At 54.5% G+C, this 10,021-nt stretch overlaps 1 protein-coding gene across 1 annotated transcript; it reads right to left on the bottom strand.

The window, feature by feature from the left end:
* Nucleotides 1-736: 736 nt before the first annotated feature.
* MLN (motilin) lies at nt 737-8,817 on the bottom strand. The gene is made up of 5 exons (XM_079148693.1): nt 8,740-8,817; nt 6,514-6,639; nt 4,682-4,798; nt 1,626-1,722; nt 737-879 (listed from the first exon to the last, which is right to left on the bottom strand). Exons 2-5 carry the CDS (start codon nt 6,589-6,591, stop codon nt 869-871), a joined length of 303 nt encoding a protein of 100 aa, XP_079004819.1. The 5' UTR covers nt 6,592-6,639; nt 8,740-8,817; the 3' UTR covers nt 737-868.
* Nucleotides 8,818-10,021: the final 1,204 nt, after the last annotated feature.

Below are 10,021 nucleotides of genomic sequence, written 5' to 3'. Positions count from 1 at the left end.
TGGAAAGTTGGGGTCTTCTTGCCCTGGTCACCGTCATCTGGCTGAGCCCTTGTCCACAGTGGGTGGTGAGGTGGCAATACAGAGCGTCTAGTTGCTGGTGACCTATGGATGGAGGGAGCTGTGATTCCTCTATGGCCCCAGTTTATAAATAAATGAACATTCATTAATGTAAAATTAAATTAGAATGAAATTTCCCATCCAGTTTTGTTTAGAAGGCAGAAATAAGTGGGTTGGCTGTGCAATTTTGCTGCGGATGCTGGAGTATGTAGTCACAAGGTGATAATAATAATAGTAATTTGTTCTTTGCTGGTGCCTCGGTCCCCAGATCTCAAGGAAGATATTACCACCTTGCTTTTGCAAAGGCTCATTGAGGTTAAAGGGCTGGTTGGAAGTTACTCAGCACGGGGTTGATGCACAGGCCCTGAAATCCTTCTGCCTATCAGGCCTTCAGCTCGTCAGTACACAGAGAAAGGACCAAGAGTCAAGAAACCTAGATTCCAGCCCTTGCTTTGCCATCTCTCTGGGCTTCAGTTTCCTTGCTGATATTGGAAGAGCCAGACAGATTTTCCCATTCCACGAATCTGAGTTAATATTTCAACAAAAGTCACATATTTTGCTAATGAATGCACCACTTATGGCCAGTTACTCACCCCCCCCCCTTTTCCTCATGACCTGAGTTGGCCCTTTGGGAATTAGAATATTAAATAAAAGAGTCATCTCTGTATATTTCATGCTTTATTTGCTGGAGAGGGATCTGCTTTGGAGAGGGTGCCTGGCTTCTGAGGCCAGGTGATGGCGGGGCTGGTTCTGGTCCGCCTCCTCCAGGTGGGCGGGGCTCCCTGATGGGTACACCTTTCTCCCTGGAGCGTCATTTGGCTGCTGGGGAAAAGCATAGGATTGCAGCTCTGTGGTGTCAGCAGAATGCCTTCCAAAACGTGCTGGGGAGGAGGGGACTGGGGGCTGGGAAGTGGGCGGTTTAGCAAGGCGCTGGAAGCTCTCTCTAGCCCGGGGCAAGTCATTTAACCTCCCCGTTTCTCCCTCTCTAACACCACTTCCTCCGTCTCTCGCCTCTCCTCCTGGAGTAGGAGAAGTAATTAGTGGCTGTTTGTCAGACAAGATCTAGCTTTGCACAAGTAACTCCGGCAGAGCTTGAAAACGGGAAGGCCAAATGGGGCGCAGGACTTCGATTTGCAGAACAGATGAAAAAAAGAAAAGAAAAGCTGATCCAGAGTTTCCGTTAGAGCATCCTCCCAGCCTTGGTGGTGTTTGAAAAGGAATGAAAATATCTGGAGCCCGTGGAGGCCTTGGGGGGTTGATTTGTCGTGGCCCTCTGCCAAAGGATGTCTGGAACTGGCCTGAGCCTTAGGGGCCCACTGAGCTGGAGGATGGGGCTGTGCCACCAGCAGACATCAGCCCCGCCCTGTGATTGAGCGCCTTCCCTCGGAGATGGGGCCGTGCCCCAGGAGGAGAAGGCAGCTCCGTTCTCAAGTGCAAAGCAGAAAAACAAATAGCTGTCCTCAAACCCTGCTCGAATGCCTGCTAGAATATTAACACCAGGGTGGGTGGAGGCCCGAGCTGCAGAGATGCCCGCCCGCCCTCCGCCTGCAGCTCTCCGGGTACCTTACCAGGCAGCGCCTCACTCAGCAGCCCTTCCAGCGCAGCCCGGTACTTTTCCAGCTGCCTGGAGTTCATCCTCATTCCAATTTCCACAGGAGCAGTCAGCTGTGAAATAAGGCAGAGTTAACAAGAGAGAGTGGAGAGGGCCTTAACCCCTGGATGCCCTACAGGTGCCAGGAGGGACCCTTGGGAGCCACCTCACCCTGCCGGTCCCCTATATCCTGGGCCTCTAGGGTCAGCTGGGAATCCTAACACCTGTCCCAGTTCTAACCAGGGGGCAGAGTCCTGATGGGAGAATCAGGCCTCTCCTGAAGGGGAAGCTGGGACAGGATGGATGGGCCCCAGGAACCTCACCTGGCTTTCCATAGGGGAGGGAACTCACCTCTCCTAACCAAACAGCTAACATCCTGGAAACTAACTAGGGCCTGGCCGGTTCTAAGTGCTCTAGCTATATTAAATGACCCTGTGAGAGAGAATGTCAGAGTACCCATTTTGCAGACGAGGAAACTGAGGACAAAGAGGACAAGTGACTTGCTTCAGACCACATAGGTAGTAAGCAGCCCAGAAAGAAGATGTTAAGGGGCCTGGTGGCAGGATCTGTGCTCTGGACCCCTGAGTTACCCTTTCACATGTAGGTGGGGACACAGTGGGCTGTCTGGTGGCTGTCCACCAAGAGGGGTGCTTAGGGCCTTGAGGCAGAGCTGGAGTGTGGCTAATCTTGCCCTCACCCCGCTGGTTCAGTGGTCTTGTTGCATAAAGCAGCTCAGAGACAGTAGATCCCCAGCTTCCCTGGAGAGAGTGACCCAGTCTCCCGGGGTGTGGGAAACAGCAGGCCTACCCTCTAGACTCTCAGGGCTGGGGCTCCTGATGCGTGTCTCTGCAGTCCTCCCAAGATGAGGAGGTTGTACTGTAGTCCAGGAAGGCCCTCCCAGCCCTCAGTAGCACGGATGTAAGGAGACAGGGTGGAGAGGTGCCTCACCCCAAGCCCCCCAGGAGGGACATCTGTTGGATGTATGTGTCCTGTGGCAACCTTGGCATTAGTGGCTCAGGTGAAGTTAGAGGCCATTTGGAGGGTGTCTCTGGCCCCTGCCAGCTGCCCGACTCACCCGGGCCCCTCCTGGTGAGTGTGGGGAGGAAAGGAGCCTCAGCCCGCTGAGTGCAATGGTAACATGGAGGCCTCTCTCTGAGTCACATGCCAATCAGGGCTGGAAAGATCCCTGGGCCTTGTCCAGGGGGAGGTGTGAGGTAGGGAGCCTGGTTCACTTCTGCCCACTGTGTGTGGCCCAGCAAGGCCCTCGCCCTCTCTGGGTGTCACTGCCCAGCCCCTCTACGTGGAAGTGCCCCCGACTCAGGCCCCACACACTCTCTTCTGCATCCACACCTGCCCCTCAGGGAGCTCCCCGGTCCTGACTTGAAATTCCATCTGCTCGCTGGTGACTCCCACCCTGTGTGCAGCCCTAACCTTGCTCCTGAACTCCAGACTTGGACATCCACTTGCTTGGCCACGTCTGCACCTGGATGCCAGCAGCAACTCACGGTTCCCGGGTCCAGTCTGACCTGCTGCTCCTCTCGCCCTCTCTCAGGCAACACAGGCTTTGTTGTCTGTGTTAGTAGCAAATCTGCCTGTCTAGCTGTTCTGGCCACAAAGCTTGAAGTTGGTTTTTATGTTTCTCTTTCTTCACATCCCATATCCATTCTTTCAGAAAATTCTGGGGGCTTCTATCTCCAAAATATTTCCAAAATCCAACTACTTTGTCCTCCCTCCACCCTGATCTCCCTCCAGGCTGGGCCTCTCTTGTTCTCCCTCCAGCCTCTTTGTGGTCTCCCTAGTTCTGTCTTTGCACCTTCAATCTGTTCTCAACATAACAACTTGGGAAAACCCTTTAAAATCTAAATCAGACTATGCCCTCCTCTGTTCAAAAGTCCCCAAGGGCTCCCACCTCAGTGGAGTGATCTCAGTCTAAACAATGCCCAGTGAAGATTCCCCGCTCCAGCCTCCTGCCATTCCTGAATGCACCAGGTCCTCCCCAGCCCCAGGGCTTTTGCACTGTTTCTTTTGTTTTACAGCTCTTCTCCCAGACATCCCTAAGGCCCACTCCATCATCTCTTTAGGTCTCTGCACTAATAATATTTTCGAAGCCTCCTGTGTCCCCCCATTTAAAATTGCAGCCACCTAACCTCCTTGCCCTGCTCAATTTTCCTCCATAGCACCTATCAATACCTGCCATGTTATAGAGTTTATTTATCTTGTTTGTGGCGTTTCCTTCCAGTACCTTCTGCTTCTCCACAAGGGTGGAGCTTACGTCTGTTCTGCTCACTATTCTGTTCCCTGTGCCTCAAACATTGTAAGATTTATTTGTTCATTGCCTGAACAAAGGGGTCTGTGAAGTTGAAGAGCTGCCCGTGCTGGGCACACTCAAGGCCCTCTGCAGGCCTGACACTCCACACATCCCAAGCTTCCAGGCCCTGGATCTGGAGGCCCCAGCCAGCTCCTGGGTTCCTGCCTAGGAGGGGAGGGAGGGACTGCTGCCCTCATGATCTCTTTCCTGAGGATGCAGCTGCCTCTGGTCTCTGGTCTCCATTCAAACTGCCTAGATCTTTCTAAGCTGGACCAGGTGACCTTCCTGCTTTGAACCCCAATTGCTCAGGCCCTGCCTGAGCTGCCCACCCCCCACCGCTTGCTCTCTCAGTAGGCCCAGCCATGAGGCTTGGGTCTCACGATGCTCCTGAGCAGGGCCTTTGCACTGCTCTTTCCCAGAATCCTTTGCTCCCACTCTGCCTGGGCAGCTCCTTCCCTTCATTCAGGTTTCAACTAGATGTCTCCTTCTCCAAGAGGACTTCCCTGCCCCGTCTCCTGCACAAGGCAATGCCCCAGACTGCCCCCAGCCACTGTCAACCAGGCATCCTTCTTTGGAGCCTAAAATGATTGCTCTGTCTGGTTGGTGGTGGCTTTGTCCCTCTACTAGGATGGAGCTCATTGCCTGGATGTTCTAGAACATTCCAGGGCTGGCTGGGTTAGTGGGCCCTGCCTCCATGGGGCTGCTTCTCTTTGCTGTTTTCTCACCTTGATCATTTTGTTTTCTTCTTCCTCAGAGGTCTCCTCAGGGTTTCGGGGACCTGCCTCCTCAGACCTCTGCCACACGCTCAGGGATTTCTTTTGTCCTTTGTTCCGTTCCCTTTCCTAGGGGTACAGCGTTACACAGCACATAACTGCCCTCCCTCAACCTGCCCCCGTGCCCCCACACCCATCTCCAGTTGCCCAGCACTGGCCTGAGTTCCCAAGAACCAAGAGAACCCCGTCCTCAGGTGCCTCAGGCTTGAGCAGTTGCAGGTGCCCGAGGCTGAGGACGGCCCTTGGAACTGCTCTCCCACAGCCGCGTGCCCAGAGGAGTGTGTTCCTGTGCGGTCAGAACACTGCACCCAGATTGTTACTGTTAATTAAACTAAAACGCTGAGAATAACGGCCGCCCTTGGTGCATATTAAGTGTGAAAATGTGTCTTTCGTAGCAGAGAGCCTATAAAAAAAGGTAGCAAGACAACCTAGCCTGTGAGGGCGCCACGGGGTGGCCCGGAACTGAGTCCCTGGGAAGTGATTTATAAGAGGCAAGACAGGGAGATGAATTATGGAGGAAGGAGTTTGCTGCTTCTTCATAAAAATCCCAGCGCCTGGCAATTATGAGAAGGAAAGCCGTGCAAGGGGTGAACATGTTGTGTCCTCTGGTTACCAATTTGCTAACCTGTGTTCCGCCGAGTTTGCCAACTTCTATCCAGCCCCAAATCTTACCTGGCACACTGAGTACCAGGTCCCTGGGCCTGAGACCAGACACAGCCCACTCCTCTGGTGTCTCTAATGACACTCTGGGGATTCTGCTGTGGACCTGCCGAGAGGTGGTGATTAGAGGAGATGGGTTGTCTCCAGGGGAGAGTGAGCCGGCGGGTGGGTGTGGGAGGAAGGTGTGTGTGTGTGGGGGAATCTGCCCTGGTGGGGGCAGTTGGGTTCAGCCAGGCCTCTGCTAAGGACCCCATTCCTTGGGAGTGTGGAGACCTGTCCCATATGGTGTGTACACAGGGACAGGCTATGTCACAGAGCCATGAGACCCACCAGAGCACTAACACAACCTGATCCTACTGGAGCTTTGGTCTCAAATGGGGTGGGGCACAAAAGTCCTATTTCTTCCTCTCTTGGTTACAGGGACTCAAATGTCCACATAGACAACAGGCTGCGCTCCTGCCCTCACCCTCAAGTCTAGAGCATTCCTTAGTCCTGGCTGCCTGAGCTCCATTTAGTCTGCCTTGTTTTCTTCTGGGCTCTTAAAGGAAGGAGGCTGTGGCCTCGGCCTCCTGGAAGGCAGCCTCCTTTCCCATCTGCCTTCACTCCTTATCTCTCAAGGCTCCAGTGTCACCCTTGCCCTGCAGCCCTGGGGGTTTCTCCCTCCTCCGAACCCCAGCACTTGGCACCAGTATGGCTTTGGGGACACATCTCTCTTTGCCTTCGATTGTTAATTTTCCTTGTATTTGTGGTTTGGGTCCTAGCTCCCAGTCTGCTCCTTGAAATCAGGGATGGGGCTTAGATTTCCTCACCAGGGTGGCCCCTGTACAGAGAAGCCCAGGAAATGATTATTGGCTGGTTAACTGAAAACTTCCTCTGAAAGCTAGTTAGGAATGGGACAAGATGTTGCTCCTGTAAGCCACTGATCTGGAGAGATGCTAGGGAAGGGGTGCGTGGGAGGGACCGCTGGCCTTTGGGGTCTCTTGGTCCTGGCACTCTCCTTGATGGCCCTGGCATAGGTAGTTGAAGGTGGAAAGCTTGCTTCAGAGATGCCAGCCCTGATTCAGGCTGGGCAGGTCAGGCACTGGTGCAAGCCATGTTACCCAGCTGGCTACAGGGCTCCTTACCTGCATCCTCTGGAGTTCACTGTAGGTGAAGATGGGCACAAAGGCTTTCTGTCTGGGAGGCCAGCATGGTGGCTGCATGCACCACCAGCAGGGCAGCCATGGCCTTGCAGGGACACCATCCTGGAGCTGGCCAAGGACAAGGGGCTCTTGTCACCAGGTTCAGGACCAGGACAACCTGCTGCATCTGTTCTGATCCACACTCCAGCTGTGTGATCCGAGAAAGTGCTTGGCTTCTCTGAACTAGGGCTTTCCCAGATGAACTCTGGTACCCTCTCTGCTCAGAGGGGTGGCCGCTGACCAAGCTCCTGGGAAAGGCCACCCAGCCCATGTCACACACCAGGCAGCCTTCTCTTTGTTAAGTGAGGTCTTCTGGGGTCAGTTGGTCTCCTCATGAGCAGAAGGGACTCATTACTCAAAGAAAGAACTCCCAGGTTATCAAAAGCACCCAGGGAGCCCCCCTGTGCCACGTGCTGCTTGGGATGGTGAAGGATGGATCTGGGCCCATCAAGTCCAACTGTACCTGGAAGCCTTGGGCCAAGACCCAGGTGCAAAGAAGAAAAAGCCGAGACACTTCACCCAGGCCGAGGAAGAGCCAGGTTGGAAAAACACCAGCATCCATCCAAGCTGAGAGTAAGGGCCCCACCCCACCAGGGTGAGTGTTGGCACTGGAACAAGTCCCTCTCCAGCTCCAGGGCATCTGGCTGCCTGGTGGCCACCATCCAGAAGCAACGGGGTGAGAGGGTTTCTCCCTGTAAGCTGCTGACACCCTGGGTTAAGGTGAATGCTGGTGGGGTGTCCTGGAAGTGCGTGTGCCTGGAATGGCTGGCAGGAAGGCAGTCTGCCAGGGAGCCAGTGCTGCCAGGGAGCAGGTGGGTGTGTGACTGCAGGCCTCAGAGACTTGGCAAAGGGGTCAGAATGGTCCTGGACCCAGGCAGACGGCCTGGCAGGTGCCAGCCTCCACCTAGCAGCACCCACTCTGCCTTCTTGCCATCCCCGCTGTCTTCCCTGCCCACCCTCTTCCTCCCCCTTCCTCCTTTCTTTCTTTTTTACTTTTTTTTTTTTTTTTTTGGTATCCAGGAATGAACCCAGGGGTGCTTAACCACCAAGCCGCACCCCTAACCCTTTTTCGTATTTTATTTAGAGACAGGATCTCACTGAGTTGCTTAGGGCCTCACTAAGTTGCTGAGGCTGGAGATCCACCTGCCTCAGCCTCTAGAGTTGCTGGGATTACAGGCATGGCGCCTCTGCAGCCAGCCCTACTTTCTTTCTCCATTCCATTTTAACACCATGGGCAAGAACACAAATGCTCAAACACCAGGCCTCCATCCTAGGTGCATATGTATTCCCCATAGGTTGGGAAGGTCACCTGCCCATGGAAGGCCACCCCGGGGAAGGCCCAGGCTGGGTCAAGGCCTGGAGGGTGAGAGCTGCTGGGTGTGGGGAGTGGTGGAGCCCCCACCGCTGCTCCTCCCCTTCCTATCTTTTCCCTGTGGAGTCCTGGGGCCTTGCTTTCCCTCCCAGCAGAGAAGGATGTGTCACATTTATGACGTCCCATTTCCTTCACAGAGATGCTTAGATCTCTTTCCATTCTGGTGTGCACATTTAATTCACTCCATAAGAATCAATAAGAACTTTAAACAAAAAAAGGCAAAATCCAATTGCTGCTCATTTTCTCGATCCTACTGGCAGAGGCATGTCACCTGCGTTCATTTGTGCTTGGCACCTGGCAGTGGGAGCTTCTGGTACAGAGGAGCTGGATCCCTTCCCATGGTCAGGGATGGGGCTGTAGCTTTCGAGCTCTTGCTCTGGATGAAGGGGACGGTCCCCCTCCCTGTACAGCTGCCGTCCCCAGGCCAGTCTCACTTAAACTGTGGGGTTTACCCTTGGGACCACTTGTTCTTAACTCTTCAGAGCCAAGCTGTCATGCCGGGTGGGAGCCTGTGTCCCTGCGGAGCTCTGGCCTGCTGTGGGTGTGGCCATCCTGCTAACACAGCTCTGCTTGGAGCTGCACCCAGCCGCCTCTCTCCAGCCTCAGCCCTCAGCCCTGCTCCTGCCCCATGTGTGGACTTTGACCCATCCCTTGGAAATCAGCACAGGGCTTTCGCTCTGCCACTCTGAATGGGTCAAAGGACGTGTGGGTCACCCCCACGGAGCCCTGCGTGGGCCTGGCTCCAGCTGGAACTCTGTGCTGGCAGGTCCCACCCTCTTCCTCCTGTGGTTACTCACCAGTGAGGTCTGAGTGAGTCTGGAGGGGTCTCTCTGCTTGTCCTCTGGTGTCCTGCTAGTGTGATGGGCCCTTATATACCTCCCTTGTTCCCTCTGGGACCCATTAACCTTTGTCCACACCATTGGGGGCTCTGGGTGGGGACCTGGATTCTTGAGTCTCATAGAAACCAGGGCAGGGCCCCGCCATGCCTGGGCTTCCAGGCGTTTCCTGGAAGGCCTCTTTGGTCAGCCAGAGTCAGGGTTCAGTGGAAGCCAGTCATGCCCAGGTGGCACTCTTGGGTCCACATAAAACTTGACACTACTCAGAGGGTCATTTTGTCAAAATTCTTGTTTGTTTCCTTTGATATGTGATGTTTTGAGCATATCCCAGGCCAACTCTTTACGGATCAGGATTCTCAGTCAGCCTGTCAGAGCGATGTACTGCAAAGAACTTCTTTTCAATCTTCCTCCTCAGTCCCCTCATGACAGAAAGGTGTGTGTGGGGTTTCAGTCAATTTAATGAAGGATGACTGAGTTCAGACCCAGGACCATGCAGGGCCAGACTCCACCAGGGAGCAGAGGCGATGTGGGAAGCTGTGGGAGGTGCAGAGGCTCTAGACATTTGCGGCCTAAATGGGGAGACCAGACACCTTGGCAGGACACGTTCTGTGGTCACTGCGTAGTTCACACAGTCAGGGTAGAGATTCAAAGAGGGAAGGGGTGACTGTGACCCAGAGTCACCCCACTTGCTGCTGCTGCTGGCTGGTACCATTTCCAGAACAGGATATTATTCAGGGAGTGCTCAACAGACACATTCTAAAATCAGCAGCCCCATGATGTTGTACTCTCATTTCCCCCATTTCACAGATAAGGAAACTGAGGCACAGTTAAATAGCTCCTCTGTGACCCTGCTGCAAGGTCTCTTCATACACAGGTCAAGGCTGGTTGTGGTCAGGTGTGGCAGGGGGTGGGGTGGGGGCTTCTGGGGGACGAAGGGCATGCACAGGTGGGAGGACCTCATGGCTGGGAGCCCTCAGCCAGACCCAAGGTGGGGCCCTCAGGAACCGAGCAGAAGGACTTAGACTTGATGGCAGGGACGCTGCGGGTCCTTATGGTACCTTGGAGGGTCTACAGGGAAAGCGTTATGCTGGGAAGACCACTTGAGATGGGTGAAGGCTTTGGAGCAGGGAGAGGCCAAGGTGGGGAACAGTCTGGGTGTGAGGCTTGGGGTGGGCAGTGGCCACTTCCCCGGGTCAACCACACTGGCTGTTAGCAGCTCCAGAGAGACTGCCCGAAACATCCA

Source organism: Sciurus vulgaris (assembly GCF_902686455.1).
Source record: "Sciurus vulgaris genome assembly, chromosome: 7".
Taxonomy (NCBI): Eukaryota; Metazoa; Chordata; class Mammalia; order Rodentia; family Sciuridae; genus Sciurus; species Sciurus vulgaris.
Note: the sequence above shows the minus strand (reverse complement) of the source record. Positions and strands in the feature narration are given on the sequence as shown.

Bases quoted from the DNA above. Each gene is read 5' to 3' on its own strand.
- MLN (XM_079148693.1), bottom strand. From the start codon at position 6,591: ATGCAGCCACCATGCTGGCCTCCCAGACAGAAAGCCTTTGTGCCCATC. The intron at 4,799-6,513 runs GTAAGGAGCCCT...CTGTACCCCTAG, and splicing joins GTGAACTCCAGAGGATGCAG to GAAAGGGAACGGAACAAAGG. The intron at 1,723-4,681 runs GTGAGAAAACAG...CTTATTTCACAG, and splicing joins AAGAAAACAAAATGATCAAG to CTGACTGCTCCTGTGGAAAT.